Genomic DNA, 19,052 nt, shown 5'->3' with positions numbered 1-19,052 from the left:
GACTTCTCAACAGTAATGATGGAAACCAAAACTGAAAGAAAGCAACTGACAACTTGGAATTTGGTATCTAGCAAAACTATCCTACAAAAGTGACTGCGAAAGAAAAGCACTTACAACAAGCAAACAATGAACAAACAGGATGCGAGAACTCTTTGCCAAAAGCTCAACAAGAAAAATATTAAACAGAGTTCTTCAGGCACCAGGAAAAAAAAAATCCCAAGGCAAAACAGAGAAATCGAGGAAGAAATGAAGAGCAGTGGCAAGGGTAAATATAGGTTAAATTTACAAAAGGAGTTTTTAGTTTAAATCTTCCAGTTTGCAAAACAGCAAAGTAGTATACAAGCATGAATAACTGGTACTAATGTAAGAAACTGATGAAAATATATTAAATATTTTTTTTTAAACTCCCCTTGCCTATCTGATACAGATTTGAGTACTACTGGGTGGGTTTTTAAATTCAATATCTAACATTAAAAAATTAAAATGTATCAATCAAAAAGCAGGCGGGCTCCTTACAACTACATACAGATCTGCCATTACCTTGAAATAAAAATTTCAATTAAAAACAGAATTGAAAATGGGAGGCAACACAGTGGCAGTCACTTGTGTAGCTATTTCTCATGTTATGAGAATCAATATCTATGGCTTGGGATAAAATTTCCAAGGACAATCTCACATATACGGATTTAAAAAGCGCTGTATCTCCACTTTGATGGTAGTGGCAAAGAATTCCCCTGAGAAACGGTGTGAGATGAGCTAAAATGTAACTTTAGTAATGAGAAAGACACTACGTCAAAGATGAATTATAAGAATTTAAAGAGGCGCCTGTTTGGCCCAGTTGGTTAAATGTTGGCCTCTAGATCTCGGCTCAGATCACGATCTCACGGTTCATAACAGTGAAGAGCCAGCTTGGGATTCTCTCCCTGCCCCTACCCTGTTTGTAGTCTCTTTCTCTCTCTCTCTCTCTCAAAATAAATAAACTCAAAAATATTTTAATAAAAAAATAAAAATAAAAGAATTTGAATAAAAGTGTTTCATAAAATGTGACAGGTTTCTAAATTATATATTATTCTTTAAATGTAGGTTAACTAAATCAATACAGCAAGTGTCAGTAAATCATTGATGCTTCTGGAGATAGCTGTAAAGGTTTCACTACTCAAACTGGCTCCCAAACTTTAATTTATGTTTTCATTTCCTCTTTGGGACATTAAGGAAATTGTCCTCTATTTTTTTTTTAAGTTTATTTACTTATTTTGAGAGAGAGAGAGAGAGAGAGAGAGAGAGAGCGAGCATGCAAGCACATGAGTTGGGAAGGGGCAGAGATAGGAGAGGCTTTACACGGTCAGCACAGAGCCTGATGCAGGGCTCGATCTCACAAACCATGAGGTCATGACCTGAGCCAAAATCAAAAGTTGGACTCTTAACCACCTGAGCCACCCAAGAGCCCCAATTGCCCTCTGCTTTTAATCACCTTTGTATTCATGTTTTTGTGGTAAAACAAAGCCTATCATACCCTACATTTCATGGTTTGCTTAGCATCCCTTATCAAAGAGAACCTTATCGAAGACAAATACTTGGAGCTCTGAGAAACTGCCCCTTTAAAAGAAGTAGTGCAGGGGTGCCTGGCTGGCTCAGTTGGTTAGGCCTCCAACTCTTGATTTTGTCTCAGCTCAAGATCCAGCCCCGCCTTGGGCTCGGAGCTGGGCTTGGAGCCTGCTTAAGATTCTCCCTCTCCCTCTGCCCCTCCCAGCTGGTGCACATGCTCATGCTCTGCCTCTCTCTCTCTCAAAAAAATTGTATTGCAGAATTCTAGAAGAATTTTATTTTGTGCTGATGAACACAGGGTGATGACTTTTCAAATTTAATATTAAATGCACTCCCTGGTGATCGGTTAATAATCTCTAATTTCCCCAAAGGCCAAAAGGTATTGAGTTTTACTCAAAGCCTTTGCTTTCAGGCTGGTAGATGACTACCAGAATTGCCTCTTTTTCTCAGCAACACTGTGACCAAGCTCATGGTTTGGTTTGGCAAGATCTAAGTACTCTCCTTCTGGCAAGAGGAATGGCAGGGCCCTCTGCTGGCGGCACTCAGCATGAAGAGTGAAGTCACTATGGGAGCTGTCTCTCTGAGCTGGTATGGGACCAATCTACAGGGTTGCCCTGCCCAACATTTGTCTTCTGGCTTTTCCTAAGTTTCATGAGGAAATTATACAATGGGGCTTCTTCTCTTTGAGAATGAGCGAGGAGATAAGAGAAGGTTTTGGAGAGGATTGTGGTCTGAGGATCCTAAGCAGCACCAAGGCAATGAATGGAAGATTTATGGAGGAAAATCACTTTCCTCCAGACACAGGACCACCCAAACTAGCCAAGGGTTCCTGTGCCTCAAATGCAGTGCGAAAGCTACAGAACTGCTAGATTGAAGGGACCTCACGGCAGGAAGGAATAGGGGGCACTCTTGTGCGGACGACTGTGGACAAGAGAGTAAGGCAAGAAGGGTTTTCCAGGAACTAGAGAGGTCAGATGGGGATGGAGGCCGGATCCCCAAAAGTAACGGAATAGACTTTCCCACCATGCATGACATTTCATAGCAATTTATATATGATTTCAGGGGGTTTAAAGCCCTTCCCTCTTCCCCATAAGAGCCATTCATGAATCCCTGGTTAAGGGCCCATATTCCACAGGAAATTCTTCCTGTCTGGCTTGTTCTTTCCATTCTGCTTCATCTCCCTCTTTTCCATTTCCCAATTAAGTTTCATTTACTGGGGGCCTGAAAAGGAACCTTAACAATAATAATAATAGCCATGAGTTTTGTTTTTTGAAAGCACCTTCCATAGGCCGGGACATTTGAGATACTAATGCTTATAAGTCTATCAGTTAGGTATTATTATTTGCTACTTTTAGGTAAGACTCCAAACAGTTGTTCTATTAAATTACAGAGCTTGTAAAAGCCTGATTCCAATCATGGCCGACAGGCTCCTGAGCAGTGGTTCTCAAACACTGCTGAGTTTTAGAATCACCTGGGGACTCTAAAAAGGTCTCCCTACTGGGATGCCTGGGTGGCTCAGCCGGTTAAGCATCTGACTCTTGATTTCAGCTCAGGTCATGATCTCACAGTTTGTGGGATCGAGCCCTGTGTCAGGCTCTGTGCTGACAACATGGATTCTGCTTGGGATTCTCTGTCTCTCAAATAAACTTACAAAAAAAAAAAAAAAAAAAAAAAAAAAAAGGTCTCTGTACCTAAGCTGCATCCCACACCAATTAAATAAAAATCCCCATAATTTTCATCTCCCAAGGTGATTCCAAAGTGCAACAAGAGGCCTGCTGCTGAGAAGTGGTACCCAAAGCCTCTGTATCTAACCTGTACCCTTGCCTATGAAACAAATCTGCACGGGGTCTGTTGCTTGCCAAACTCACACGAGAAGTCACCCCAAACCATCGTTTATCATCGGACAAGGAGGCAGGAACAGGCAGGTGTTCCTCTTTTTGTTCTGTGTAGGCCCTTGGCTGATGACTGCTTCCCATCCCACCTCATCTGCGTTTTCTCTGGTTTCCCTCTTTAATCTCATTCAGGTTTACCAGCACGTCAGGCCACAGGCTCTACTGGTGAGCGAGCCTGTGTCTGACCAGCACGCTGGCCTCGGAGCTGCTGGGGGAGGGGCTCTGGTGTGCCTCCTCCCGCTGGTGGCTGCGTGAATCCTGCTCTTAATCAGATGCCTTCATACTGACTGACTGTGCCTGGCAGGGAGTGTAGAAGTGGCCAGAGACAGCCCTGACGGAGGCTATGCAAGTGCCGGGGACGGTGACAGTCCTCGGGGCTCGGTGAGCTGAACCCCTCTGCCAGGTATACGAATCCGGGCTCGTCACAACGCGGGTCCCGTACCCCAAAAGATGAGCCGAGGATGTGCCTTTGCCACGGCCAGAAAGCTATCACGGTGAGGGCCCGTCTCTATGCCTCTTTGGCAGTCACAGATCAAGAATTAAGAGGGTTGGGTGACAGGACACGATGGCTAAAAGCAGGCCACGGGGAGAGCAGCTAGATCGGGTTCCAACCCTCTACCACTGCCCGCTGTGTGGCTTGGAACACGTTTCTCAATTCGAAAGTTCCAGTTTGCTCATTCTAAAGTGGAGGTAATTACAGCACCTTCCCCATGGGAATGCGGGGAGCGTTCAATGAGACAATGCATAGAAAGCACTTAGTACGGTGCCTAGCCAACATATCCACTGAAGGTTAATTATTACTTTTACATATAACAATAGGCAACTACCAACTCCGTATTAACGCTGAAGCTCCAAAGCCACCCGCATTGCTCAACTGAACTCTAATTGGATGTATGAGAGACACGGACTTGGGCCTCAGGCCTCACGATTACACAATAACAAAGGGTAACTCTCACTGAGAAGCCAAGCCACACGAGTTAGAAGTGGGTCAACTGGCCACCTCAATGCTGCCAACTTGCAAGGAAGGACCGTGTAGGCTGAGGTAGACTCACAGGTGAGGTCTGCACATGAAGCAGCACTTGGGTCTCAGACACTTGTCACTTAGGAGGCTAACTTTTCCCATGAGAAGGGAAGAATGTCAGTGCTAGATGAGACCTCAAAGATCGCCTCATGCGAAATCCTCAGGCTACGGCTGAAGAAACCAAAGCCCAGAGACCAAGGAGCCAGCCCCAGGCCTCACACTGGTAAGCAACGGCCCAGGAGTAGAATGTGGGCTTCCTTAAGCTCAGAGTCACTGTTCTTTCCATGACGCCACACTGTCCCTTGTGAAATATGTGAGTAACAGATTAGAACCGATAGCGCTAATCTTTCTGTTCATTCCAGCCACGGCGAATATATTACCTATGTGCCAAGATAAAAAGAACAATCTAATTTGGTACTTAGCAAATTCAGAACTCAGAATTTAGAGGCCAGATCCTGGATGGACAAGGTCCAGCTACTAACCAGCTGGGGAATGACCCCTTTGAGATTCTTTACCCTTTAGGCCAGAGGATGGCACACGTTTTCTGTAAAGGGCCAGATTAGCAAATATCTTGGCTCTCCTACACGGGGCTCTGTTGTGTTGGAACGACTCAGCTCTGCTGGTGTAGCCACAAGGCGGCCACAGACAAGACATAAAGGAATTAACACGGCTGTGTTCCAATTAAACTCTACGGATACTTGAATCTCATAGAATTTTCACGTGTCGCACAACATCATGCTCCTTTTGGATTTTCTTTCCATTTAAAAATGTTCGGAGACAATACAAAGACAGGTGGTGGGTTGATTTGGTCCTCAGACTGCAGTCTGCCCAACTCCGCTCTAGGAAATGAACACAGCAATATCTGCTCCACTTACTTCGCCTGGAAATGTTTTCTAAGTACATATATAAATTGCATAAGCATAGAGAAGCTCTGAAAAAAATGATCTAGAGATTCCAGTTATACATGCATAATGCAAACCAAGATTTGAGTTGTACATATGTAATGTAACATAGATACTGAAGAGGAAAATAGGGTCCGGGTCACAAGAAATCATCCCAGTATAACCTCCCACTCACGTGGTTGAGGACAGATGTTTATTTCTGAGAGCCAGTTCTAAGGAAACTATTAACAAATTCGGTGGTGTCCCCTGGAGTGGGGATGCTGAAAGGTAAAACTATGTTTGAATGAGGAGGAAAGCATGAGGCTTATCTAGAGAGAACTAGAGGCAATGGGTAGAAGTCAAAAGAAGGTAGACATCAGTTCAACAGACAAAACTAACTTTCTCAGTGTCCCACGGTGTCATGAGCTATCTTACATACAGTGAGAATATTCAGGTAGAAGCTGGCTGATCACCTATCAAAAATGTGGTATACTCGGGGTGCCGGGATGGCTCAGTCGGTTAAGCATCCGACTTCGGCTCAGGTCATAATCTCGCTGCTCGCGAGCTGGAGCCCTGCATCGGGCTCTGTGCTGACAGCTCAGAGCCTGGTACCTGGAGCCTGCTTTGGACACAGTCTCCTCTCTCTCTCTCCCCCTCCTCCGCTCAAGGTCTGTCTCTCTCTCAAAAATAATAAATATTAAAAAAAAATTTTTTTAATGTGATATATTCTGGTACATTGCCTAGGAGAGAGGGTCAGCTAAATGACCTCGAAGGTTCCTTTTTGTCTCAAAAATTCTAGAGTCTATACAATGAGTAAATGCATAGAAAGAACCATGCAGAAACTTGATGTGCAAGACAGTTGGGAGCCTTAGGGACCCCATGTAAACCCTCTCTTACCTACAATCCCATGGACAGTGACTAAGTTCTCAGCCTCCCTGGCTTCATTCACACCAGCCTCACCATTAGCACACTAGGCCCATTTCAAGAGGTACATGTGGGGACCCCAGTACTCAGCAGGGCAGGATGTCTGCCTGGCTGCCACCTCAAGCTCACCTCGATCCTGTGTTGGGGCGAAAGATTTCAGGAACTGGATTATCAGTGAAAAGGTGGAATCAAAGAGATGTGCCACTTAGAAAAATAGCTCGTTATTCAAAGGCAGATCATAGGAAGAAGAGATAAAGAAAGGCTTAGAAGGAGAGCAGCATTTCCCAGCCTTCCTCTCAGTGCCCAGGGTCAAGCCTTTCTCAGCGCTGAGCCCATGGTTATCCAGTGCTCTAAGAGCCATTTCTACTGACATGAACGGACTTTGGGGGTAAAGTGGAAGAACGGAGTGTCTTACCCTTCTCGTTCATCATCCGTGTTGTAATACACCTGTGAAACAAAACAATAGGCTTACTATAGGTCAGACACAAGAAATGGAAATCTATTACGTGATGCACAGAACTTTTCCTAGGCTTACACTGTCTCTTAAAGAAGACAAAAGACAAATCTGTTTAATGATGCTGTGTGTGTGTGTGTGTGTGTGTGTGTGTGTGTGTGTGTCCCCAAGGAGATACAGACTTAACCTCATATTCTCCCTAGGATTAATTCTTAGATTTTAAGGAAGTAAAATTAGAAATCTGATTATTATTATTAGCTCAAGTCATTCTGATCAGATTACCTACAGCTCTAAGCCAAATCTGGCTTTTGATATTAAAGAAATATTTTAGCAGGACCTAATATTTTAGCAGGATCTCTGGAGCAAGGCCTGTGAGTAACCGATCCCAGAGGGTCCATAGGTGAGCTGCCTACGGCTACTGCGCTCTGGCAAAGAGAAGGGAGCAAGAGAGTCCCACGCCGCGCAGCCATAACATCACCCGGGCCTCTTCTGGCTCCCCGAAAAGGCCTGGGTTATTCTGGCATCCCGCAACCACAGCCATTTAGCGGTCAACCGTCTTCAGGCTGGGGAAAGATCATGTGCCTCTAGGAGGTGCTCCTGGCCAGAAGACCTCTGGGAACAGGTTTCTTCAGGTGGTCAGCATGATGGCAGGCAGTATCAGATTTAAAGAACTTATGAAGCATCCATATTCTTTTATGAAACTACAGAAATCCAGAGGGATGTGGGATGTATCTCTAGGCCCAATTATTTATAAAAATTAATTGCAGGCCTTTTTTGAGCTTTCTTTGTGTGCTTCAGGACCATTTGTGTCTGGGTGAAGAACAATACCCCCAGTTAATATCAGACGTTTACATGTTTAACTTAAAAGTCACTTCCGGTTCTAATGCGGTTGGTCACCGCCCCTCCCCCAGCTGCCTGGGAGAAAAGCAGCTTCGCCTACACTTCGCCTAGACTGCCGCCTTCCCTACAAACGTTCTCAAAGGCTCTTGGCAGTTCCTGGGATGCTGCCACGCCCAGATTTCCTACACGACAAGGCTGGTTACCTGCAACTCTTTGGGCACGAGTCATTCTACTCATTACTTAGATTTCCACAAGGAACTTTTTCCTCTTAATTTTTTTTTTTATGAATTTTTTTAAAGTAAGCTCCACGCCCACCACAGAGCCCGACACGGGGCTCAAACTCACAACCGTGAGATCAAGACCAGAGCTGAGATCAAGAGTCATACGCTTAACCGCTGAGCCACTGAGTCGCCCAGGTGCCCCTCCTCTTAAAAATTTTTATGTCTATTGTTGTATATTTTGTTTCTTCTTAACAGAAACCAGCAAAGGTAAGATGTTTTCTTCCTCCCTCCCCCAAGTTTCAGTGTGGCTCTGGAGGATCTGTCACGGTGATGTTCTAGAAATGAGACTGTCTATTTGGGTGTATATAGAGCGACCCACGTAAGTGAGGGAGCCTGGGCCATGGCACTGGCCACACAACTGGACTTTTGGGAAAAAGTTCCTGATGCTGGCCTGTTTTTTTTGTTTGTTTGTTTGTTTTTTGCTAGTTTCTTTAAATGTGCCTTGTCTGTCTATATGACAGGGTCATGGACAGCTCTCTGAAAAGTTGATTGGTGACCCCAAAATGAAGCAGCCTTTCTTAAGTGTTTTCCTGCCCTCCTGGATAGCCTCTGTGACACTGTCCCTATCACTGTCCTTGAATTGTCACTTCTTCTCTCACGCAATGACCTTGCTGTTTCTTCCTTGTTGGCTGTAGGGCTTATCGCATGGCTTTAATTTTTAGACAGTGTTTCTCAAACTTTAGAGTGCATAAAAAGTATCTGGAACCTTTGTCATAAAGGCAAATTCCCGGAACCCTCTTCAGAGATTTTAATGCAAAAGACTTGGACTAGGGGCGCCTGGGTGGCTCGGTCGGTTAAGTGTCCGACTCTTGATTTCCACTCAGGTCATGACCTCACAGTTCGTGGGTTCAAGCCCCACATCAGGCTCTGTGCTGACAGCATGGAGCCTACTTGGAATTCTCTCTCTCTCTGCCTCTCCCCCATGCTACCTTTCACTCTCTCTCTAATATAAATAAATAAACATTAAAAAAAAAAAAGAAGACATGGGATGGAATTTGGGAACCTGAATTCATATCAAGCACTCTTGTGGTCTGGAGGAAGGCTGTTTACAAATGACAACTGGGAAGACTGTTCTTGAGGGTACGGAGGAGGAGTGCAGTGATCCTTGAGTTCAGGTGTCTTGAGGAAGGCTGATGCCTGCAAAGTGTGCGTTATCTGGAAAGACGATGCCTCTGTGTCTCACAATTTCTCCCAAACTCCCCTTATCGCTTGTTTCTAAAGCCATTCCAGAGAAAAGCCACAGTGACCATTTGGTATTTAATGTGAGGCGAGGGAGACTGAAGATCTCCATAGTGCCTGCACACTGGGTTCATTCCCTCATACTTTTTGATAATTGTCTGATGAAGATTCCAATCCGCATGTGCATCGATGAGGTAATGGAGGAGGAGGAGGGGACACGTAGGCTGACAGTGAACATACCCACTCCCCAGTCCGTGTCCTCGGGTGACTAGGAATTGCTATGCCATAGCTGATGAGCCCTCGACATGGCTGGGGGTCTCTCACCGACCCTGAGAGCTGGAGAGCTCCCCACTTTCCAGCTGCACAGGGCTTTGACGTGGCTGATTTTGACAAGGCTTGTGTCTGCAGTGATTCCTGAGTTGCACACCATCACCTGCCTTCCTCCCCTACCCAAGTCCCCATTTATGGTGAAACCGGTCCATATTTTAACTGGCCACTGCTAGATCCTGTTTTGCAGGGCAAAGCCGGTCTCCACCCCCACCACGCCAACTTCTCAGGCGTTGGCACTGCCGGCTTCCCTCCTACCTCTGGATGCATCTTCCTGCTTTCTAGCTGTTCCAAGGCAAGGCAGCTTTTAAGCCCTAGGCAGCCACCGTAGGCGCTCTTGTCCTTGGGCCAAGTAAGTTGATCAACCATGGAATATTCGCGCATTGTCCCAGAGCACAGCTGACTGTGTTCCTTTGTTGCCCAAAGCTCAGGCAGGCTCCCTCACTGACCCCTCTAACTCTGACTTCGAGGCCACAGGGGAAACCTGAGGGCTCTGCAAAAGTGGCCCCAGATTGTAGAACTTAACTTCGCCAATAACTTGGGGGTGCTGAGCTGCTTTGCATCTGCTACAACCAACAAACTTTAGAGGTGACATTTCCCTTCTGATTTGGTCACAGGCTAGGAACCTAGCTCAGACACGGAGGCCCAAGTGCGGCCAGAGGGCTGACAGCCGTGAGCAGCCAGATTCGGTCTTTTCCTCTGAAGATTCATTTATACCTTTGTCTATTTCAGAGACGTGTTCCCAAGAGAACAGGTCACGCTGTCAGCTTTGACACAGAGCCGAAGCCAGAATCATGACAGTAAACAGTAAGAACAATTTAACTCAATTATCCCTTCTTCTGGAAAGTGTGCATACCCAGCTTCATAAAGTCCCATGGGGCGAAGACCGTAAATATACAAATCACCGTTGTTCTTGGGAATTAAACAAATGAATGAAATGAGGTGCTGGCGCTCATAGCTTGATAAACCTCAACATTCTTCCTTCCCCTTTGTGTCCTTGTTCTTATCAAACAAGTCAGACAAGAATGTTAAATTAGTTTTTAGTGGAATGTACTCTAAGAAAAAAACTATGAAGTGTTTTGTTACCATGCTATGTCATGACCAGCAACAAAGAACCCCGGCTGTATAACTGCTTTGTCTCATACCTATAATGAAACAACATGTGTGTTGGGGGTTGGGAGACAATAGATTCTTAAGGAGAAAGTTGAGCTAATAATGATTTCTCCTTCTAGGTGAATTCCACCGAGTGTCTGAACACTCAGAACGGAAGAAAAACTTGAGTGTGTCAGTATGGCCCTATTTCTCAAAACAAACCTTTCGTCAGAGGATTTTGAGTTTGAAAGAAAACTAACCCACACAAGATTCACTAAGAGCCATTTGATTTGGTGAAAGACAAACCTGCAGAATGCTAGGGAAGTCCTTTTTTTTTTTTTTTTTCCCACCCAATTTTAATTTACCACATAAAATAAGTAATCCTAAAAATATTAAAGAAAGAAAAAAATCACCCATCACTTAACCCGCCTCATCAAGGGTTGCAATTTTCTTGTTACCTTCAAGATCAGGTACATACCTAGGATCACAGTATAGACACAAATGGGTATTCTAATTTTTTCTCGCACTGAATAGTATCATAACTAGTTCTTCTGTTGCCACATAATTTCCGTAATTATAATTTTAGTGGCCACATAATATTTCATCAACTTGAGCTACCATAATGAGTTAATTATTGGGTGTTTATGCTATTTTAATTCTAGTTCTTTAATTTCACTTGTAGATATAAGGAGAAAACGGAAATTACTTTTAAAAAGGCATGTCTACAATCTCATTTTTTCTTTTGGTGTGAAATTATCTACCTATTCAATGGGAACTGTTCATTTACTAAGGGAAAAATTGTTGATATGGTTTTATTTAATCGATAAAGTTTTCCTCTTGGGCAACCTTCTGAAGTTATAGGTGCAATTTAATTTCCCACCATGAGGTGGAGCTCTGTTGCATCAGGCTAAACTCACAAGACCACAGGGACAGCACACAACTTTTTCTCAGATTATCAGTGTCCTTACTTTCTTCCTCTTTCACTGCTTTGTCAACACTTCACTAATATCAGCTCATTCCCTTCTTCCCCTCAGCTTCCTCTCCTGAGACATTCCTTTCCATAAAAATCCATTTTCTTACAAAATGACTGACTTTTCATGGGAGGCATGGAGTGCAGGGGTTATTTTCAAGGTCAACACTGCCTGATGTGATTCTGCCTCAAGGCTCCACCGGCCCCGTGGATGGGTGGCAGGTGGATATTAGCAGATAGGTCCTACCTGTCCTGTCCTCTGCAGGTTTGCAAAGTGAACGTCGGGTATGAAGAGGACCGGTTGCGAGTGCAGATCAGGCATTGTTTTGAAGTAGGTGATGTCACTCTTCTTCTGTAAAGGTATTGCGGCCAACTTCCCATCAGAGGCTGGACGTGAGAGGGTTACACGTGACTAAGAACTCTTAGCTGTGAGCCCTAGTCTGAGTTCTCTGTTTTCTCGTTTGAAGCTTCCCAAAAGCCACAGAGGTGAACACTCTTTACCATCTCCCCCTCTCCTATTGCCAAACTAACGGAAAGAGCGTGAACTTCGGGTGAGCACTCCTGAGGTGGCTCGCACCTCTCGGGCCCTCCTGTTCCTCTCTGCACCCTAGATTCCTTGTCTGGAGGAGGAGGATGTTGGTCTCCATGATATTACAAAGTCCCTCCCAACACAAACAATCTGTGATCATGTGATTCCATTTGCTTCTCCCAGAGAAAATTCACCCAGTCTTTACGGCTAGGGAAACGCAAGCCACCCCTCACATACCCACAGTTTTGCCCACCACCCCCTTCCTTCCACCTGTTCCCCTAGTGGACCTGGCCTGGCTGGAGCCCACCCCTCCTCAGCAACACTCACAGTTGTTGCACTGGGTTTGGGAGGGCTGGCCTTTCCCCTTCTTCCTGTTCTGCTTCCTCTCTTCGTCTCGGATTTTCCTTTCTGCTCCCTGACAGGGAAAAACAATGCCAGGCATGTTATCAGAGCATGCAAAAATACTGTCAGCATACAAACCTCTAGGATAAGACACAAAACGAGGATGAAGGGAGAGCAGGCAGCCCCGTTTCTGTTCCTCTGGCGAGGTCAGGACTCGGTTCTGCAGGCGGAGACAGATCTTCAGTCTGTAGCATATTTTCACCTCTGAGTGATCCCACTTCTTCCAGATTGCCCCCTTTTTTGAAATCCTGTCTATCTATACAACTTCAATTTTGAATCCACACAGAACGACCCGACTCAGGTTCCTATCCCAGGGAGGGGAGTTAGGTAACTTTAGTGATTATAATAAAATGTCATTAAGATAAAGCGCTGCCCTATCAATATGGTTCCTAGGCACAGGGAGAGCATTCAAGTTGAGTGTGAATTCCCTAGAAAACCTCCCCTTTGCCCATTGTCATGGAACTTTTAAAAATCATTACAGTAATGGAAATGAGGGGAGGGCTAAGGAAACTAAGTGTAAGATCATTTTGCACATACGAGGGTGATTTTGGTTTTTGTTTTAATGTGTGCAGAAGTGCTTGGGGATGGTGCTCATTCAACCAAACAGAAAAAAGTTTGGTCTATTCACCTCCTTGGGGCTCCTCTGTTCCTGGTAATCTGACTTTTTCATTGGCTTCTCTTGCCAGATCCCACCCTGCTTAACCAGTTGACCATCACCTTACAGCTCTTTCCTTCTTGGCCTTCAAAGATTCCCTGATTCTGATGATTCTTCTTCTTCTTCTTCTTCTTCTTCTTCTTCTTCTTCTTCTTCTTCGTCGCTCTTCTTTGTCAGCTTTGCCAACTCATTTTCTTCTCACTCTTCCAAATACAGATGCTACAACAGTTTTCTTTTTCTTCCTCTCTCCATTCTTCATAGCACTTACTCTGTGCCAGGTGAGTTCTAAGAGCTTTACATAGATTCTGGACAGATTTAATAATTTAACCAGGTATTTTTAAAATCTTTTTTATGTTTATTTATTTTTGAGAGAGAGAGAAAGAGCTCGAGGAGGGAGGGGGCAGAGAGAAAGGGAGACACAGAATCCAAAGCAGGCTCCAGGCTCCACGCTGTCAGCACAGAGCCCGATGTGGGGCTTGAACTCACGAATCGTGAGATCATGACCTGAGTCGAAGTGGGACACTTAACCGACTGTGCCACCCAGGCATCCCTTTTTTACCAGATATTTTAAATATGTGTTTATGTCTGCTCACTACCAAAAGGGAGTAACTGTTTTATAGTGCTTCACTTTTAAGTTTTGAATTGTCATGGATAATTATACATCATGGAAATTCACATCAAAAGGGAAATAAAATATAGAAATATACCCTTTGGAAGTTTCTTCAAGATATATTAAGTTTTTGTACAGTTTTTATATGTAGATAATGAAGTGTTAAATGTACAGACCTCACCTTGTCAAAACTGGTGTGAAACATAAGCAAAAGTCTCCCATTATTCATTTTTTGTTAGGTGCATATCAGACATTTTTCTATGTACTTGGAGTTATGTACAATATAGTAGTTAACATAAATTAAAGTGTGAAATTTTATATAAATTACAACTCACTGAAGATAGACCCTAAGGTTGGTCAGGCAGTTGTATTTCTAAATTAGTGCTTTATTTGGTACTATTACTATGAGAAAAAGGTCTGGAATTAATCTGTTTCAAGACTTATATATGTTCAATGTCAATTTTTAAGAAATAGAGTCACCTGCTTATTATTTTACAGGCATTCTTTGATGTGCCAAACCAAATGGATTAACATAAAACATAAGAGTGGCTCCCCATAGAGTCCAGTCTTGCTGCCATGTCAATATAAGAAATTTCCTGCCCAGAACGCCCAGATATCGGCACGATAAAATAACAAGTCTGATGGCATCCAAACATTTCTAGTTCCCATTTCTAAAATCAACCGTTGACTTCACAATGACCCAGAAAAGCTTAGATACATTTAATTAAGATGAAGAAAGCTTCCTTGAACATGACCTTCCATGAATTCCTTTCCTTCCTTTGATTATCTGTGACCGAAGCTTCTAAGACATTCTTTCCACTCTTATCAAAGTGCAAAAAGTCTACTTCCAGAACAGTACAATTTTCTATGAAGACCAAATTTGTCATTTGAAAATAATTTCCCCTGCCTAAATGTTCACTTTGGAGTGTGAGATTTGAAAAATATGCCTGAAGATTTCCTGATTATTTTGTGATCACTGTGGCCACTTCTTGAGGGGTGATGGCTATCCTTGTTTTATTTGACACTTAAATTGTTTCCCCTGAATTTATTTTAAGAATGTGTCCTTAACAGATTGAAAGTTGGCCAAGGTACCAAGATAGTTTGCAGGGGCATCTTTAGCTTTTCATCATCTTCAACAATTGTCACTTCCAAGATCTTTCCAAACAAAAATTAATAAAGAGAAAAAAAATCTTAAAAAAAAAAAAAAGAACATGGCTTCATTTCTCAAGTTTTACACAATGCATAGTTACTGTTTACAGTAATACAATTCTTGTTTTTCAGCAAAGATAATGGGAGTAATTAAATACAGATATAAAGACAGAGACATAGGTATTGACATAGGTAGATATATAGACAGATCCCGAATTTTTTAATGCATAAACATATGTATTTCAAAGAAGTATCATAATATCAAAAATAAATTAGAGAAGGTCTTTATTTGTATCTCACAGGTGTGTTAATCATAAATCAAACCGGAGAACTATAAATAGTGCAGAATTACATCTGTTTAGCGTTCTCAACTGTGATTGGGAATCATATTTTAAAATGGAATAGCTCTTAGCTCTTTTGCTTTAGAGGATAATTCAAATGAATCCTTTGCATTTGCGCACCCATTTGAAAAGTGGAAAAATTAAACTTTATCTCTTTTCAATCTCCCAGGAGTAAGTTTTGCCTGGGTTTTGAAATTAGAGCTGCATATATGCCAAACTACAGAAGATTTTATATCTAGCTTATTAGAAAAATTACCAGCAGGTAAGGTTAATACATTCTGCTTGAGATTTCTTCCTTATCCTTAACAACAGGAGAAGTAAGCTAAAAACTACCCCTGGAAACTCTTTATATCACTAGTTTCTTAGAGTCCTAGGACATGGGTGAACAACACTATTCATCCTTCATTTTTCTTTTGTTTTGAGTTGTAGTATTTATCATATCGACACTGTTGACAAAACTAATTATATGAGCATCCCTTGAGGCCTCTCTTTCCCACTGTCAATTCCAGCTCTAATGTAAGGGTAACTGGACTGCCCAGTGTCTCTACTCCTTCCCTTCCTTTCTCCTTGTCCCTAATCTTACTCCTCACCTCTAAGAAGGAGATTCCCAGAGGGGGGAATTCTACAATCTCCCTTGAAATATCTGGAATACAGTGAGGGAATTCAAATTATTTAAATGCTATCCCACTTGTACTTTAAAAAAATTCCCTGTTGCACATCGTTTGGATGTGCTTTTTCCATGTTCAGTATGCTGAATTAAAGATATGTACTGATTTTTCTTTGTTCTCTTTTGTTTTTAACAGGCTACCTTGGCTCTTTGTCGAGGCTTTGAATCCTCAGTTGTCATTTTGGCTTTTTATGCATATGGTTGTTTATCAGTTCAAGGAATATGGATTTGCAATCAGGCCGGATTTGCATCCAGCTCTCTACTTTTTCGCTGTGTGACTTAGACAAGTTACCTGTGCCGCTGACCCACTGTTTTCTCATTTATACAACTGTGTCTATTGACTTACTGGCCCTTCTACTGGGGAGGCTACCTAAATGTCCCTGAGAGTGGTATTGAAAAGTTTGATGACAAAGGTTTCCTTATAGTGACTTTTTAATTATTCTATTCTATTCTATTCTATTCTACTTATATGCCCCAAGAATATTTTTAAAGTCTAATAAATTAACAATTCGGTGTTGATTTCCTGCGTCAGTTTTCCCAAGTACGTGCTGGTAGTCTGTTTAAATATACATAGATTTATTTATACATATAGTTTATATTTTAAGTTTTCCCAATGTATCATCTTTGGCATTGATTTAGTTCAACTGTCTTTTAATTTATTTATTTGATTGTTTGTTTACTTATTTATTTATTGAGAAGGAGCCTGCTTTATTGGGGGCAGAGCACTGCACGTGGCCAACACATGAAGGCAACTGGAACATGGGTCCCTCTGGGCAACTTCCCCAGCCTCATCCCTCCTCGAGCTGGGACACTCCCCACCATTTCCTTGAAGGCCAATGTGGTAGCTACAGATAGAACCCCTCAGGGGTGCCTTTTTGGTTTTTATAAAGAACATTTTCTTTAGACTTTTGAGGTCTTCGTTTGTTACTTTCATTCTACGTGCTCTCAAGGCCATCAGACCAGCTTTTGTACAGACTGCCTTGATGTCAGTCCCAGAGAGGTCATCTTTAGCCATGATTAAGTCGTCCAGAGTTACATCATTGGCCGGTGTCATGCTGCTTGTGTGGATCTGAAAGATGCGCTGTTTAGTCTTTTCATCGGGCAGGGGGATCTCAATTTTCCTGTCAATGCGGCCTGGGCTGATAAGTGCTGGATCCAAAGTTTCTATTCAATTTGTGGCCATGATCACTTTCACATCACCCCTTGAATCAAATCCATCCAACTGGTCCAACAGTTCCAACGTTGTTCTTTGAATTTCTCTCTCACCACCAGAATTTGAGTCATATGTTTTTGTTCCAGTGGCATCAGTTTGGGCTCATCACCTAGGAATTTCTGAATAAGTTCAGAGCCAACCACTCTTAAGAAAGTGACTGAGGTTTGGTTTGCTACTGCTTTGGCTAATAAGGTTTTACTTGTGCCAGGTGGACCGTAGAGAAGGACTCCCTTTGAGGGCTTTATACCCATCTCTTCATAATATTCAGGATGAGCGAGAGGAAGCTCCACAGATTCCTTAATTTCCTGGATTTGGTTGTCCACCCCCCCCCCCCCAATATCAGCATAGGTTTTCTGGGGAGCCTTTTCTACCTTCATCACTGTGACCAAGGGATCCGTGTCATCGATGAGCACCCCTATGACAGCATGCACCTTGTGGTTGAGCAAGACTGAGCAGCCTGGTTCCAGCAGATCCTCGTTTATAACTGAAAGAATGTTGACGTAGTGTTCTGAGCCCACAGACATAGACACGATGGCATGACTGTCATCAGTGATCTCTTCCAACATTCCTACCAACATTGGGGTCCCCCTCAGATCATCCACCTTTGATCTTTCCTCCTCTTGCTTTTCTTCTAAAGTCTTCATTTGTTCCTGATTTCTACTGACGTCTTCCTCCACAAGAAGAGAGTCTTTAATTCTAACTTCGGTAATTTTAACCGGCACTGAGTGTGACGGGTCACCAGTGGCAGCTTGCTGGCAGCACCAGGTCCCTTTGTTTTCTTCTTTTTCCCCACTCTAGTTGACACAGGAGGTTCGTATTTCATTTTCTGGTCCTTGTCATCCTTCTTACCACCTCCAGGGCCACGACCACCACTCTTTCACCCATCTTGCTTCTGCCACTGAAACCCTGTTCCATTGTTTTTGTTTTCTACCTCAAAGACGCCTATTATATGTATATTGGATCTTCTTTACCACTCTCTTATATTATTTTCTTTCTCATCTCTCTTTTTTTTCTTTTGATTTTTAAAATTTTGCTCTTTCCAACTTGCATATTTCTCCTAAGGCATCCCCTGGCATATTTATTCACTCTTGTTTTGCTTCTAGTGTAGTCTTTACTTCTGAAATATTTTAATTGTTTATTTCTGAATTCTATCACAACTCTTTTCAAATCACTCTATTCTCAAGACATGTCATGCCTGAGTTTTGTGTGTGATTTATGTTGGTCTTCATGACTTCTGTGTGTTTCTTAATTGCATTTAGCTCATTTTGGAACATTAAGCTATAGGTTTCACCCGTTTCATGGGTAGGTCCACAGGGAAGTCAGTGCGATCTCAGTCTCTATTTTCATGAGATACCCATTGGGATTCAACTGTTTTTCTTTCCTGATGGTCACTTTTAAGTGAAATGAATGGACCCGGATAGTTCTGCTAGCTTCATGGCTCTCATGCTCTCTCTTCAGATGTGTTCACAAAGTGATAAAAAAAAAACAGTCTTGTATTTCCTGAGATCTTTCTACTCCATATCCTTTCTCTTCACCCTTTTTATTTGGAATTTCTTTACTTTATACCTTTTTATGGGGGGGGGGGGGGAGGAATGGGAGGAGTCCAATTCAACTTGGATTCTACTCCTAGCAGCTTTTTCTCAGTGCAGAGTTTTGCCCTAGAAGGGAACTTAAATTTATAACTTTCTGGAGTTCATAGAGCCCCAAACACTTCAATGTTCCATCCCTTTGCACCCAACAGCAATAGCAAATTGGAGTCTACAGAATCTGTACCCTCCCACCCCAGTTTCACATACAGTCCTCAGATGGCACACTTCACTCTCTAGTGAGTACCTGGGGGCGATTTTGTAGGTTACCGGTTCTTTGGTTATCAAGTAGCCCCACTGTTTTTCCTCGTGATGCTGATACCATACGGGTCTCAAAACTGTTGTTGCTTATTGCCACTCATATTTGGGATTTGTAAGGATCTCATGTCACATAATCATAGGGTTTTAAGCTTTGCTATTCTAATTCTTGTATCTCTTATAGTGGGATTCAGAGTGATTAAAAAAACTGTATCTCCTCCTGAGTGCATGTTTAC

General features: G+C 42.9%; 1 protein-coding gene, 1 long non-coding RNA gene and 1 pseudogene across 6 annotated transcripts in view; 1 reads left to right on the top strand and 2 right to left on the bottom strand.

Annotated features, from left to right (window-relative positions):
• Positions 1-19,052, bottom strand: part of GRHL2 (grainyhead like transcription factor 2) — a 171,316-nt gene that overhangs the window by 22,212 nt on the left and 130,052 nt on the right. For all 4 annotated transcript variants that reach the window (XM_042923193.1, XM_042923194.1, XM_042923196.1 and 1 more), the window contains 3 exons: positions 12,263-12,350; positions 11,654-11,793; positions 6,679-6,710 (listed from right to left, as the gene is read on the bottom strand). In XM_042923193.1, coding sequence (XP_042779127.1) covers positions 6,679-6,710; positions 11,654-11,793; positions 12,263-12,350 — 260 coding nt within the window. The remainder of the gene's footprint in view (positions 1-6,678; positions 6,711-11,653; positions 11,794-12,262; positions 12,351-19,052) is intronic.
• Positions 7,932-11,639, top strand: LOC122210494. Of its 2 annotated transcripts, none has more exons than XR_006198095.1 (3): positions 7,932-7,973; positions 10,077-10,151; positions 10,577-11,639. It is a non-coding gene; the product is annotated as an uncharacterized LOC122210494 (long non-coding RNA). The 2 variants fall into 2 exon arrangements; XR_006198094.1 differs by lacking the exon at positions 7,932-7,973 and adding an exon at positions 8,004-8,045.
• Positions 16,436-18,883, bottom strand: LOC122211252 (annotated as a pseudogene).

This window comes from Panthera leo, chromosome F2, assembly GCF_018350215.1.
Source record: "Panthera leo isolate Ple1 chromosome F2, P.leo_Ple1_pat1.1, whole genome shotgun sequence".
NCBI lineage: Eukaryota > Metazoa > Chordata > Mammalia > Carnivora > Felidae > Panthera > Panthera leo.
The sequence above is the reverse complement of the archived record's forward strand: the minus strand, read 5'-3'. Positions and strand labels throughout refer to the sequence as shown.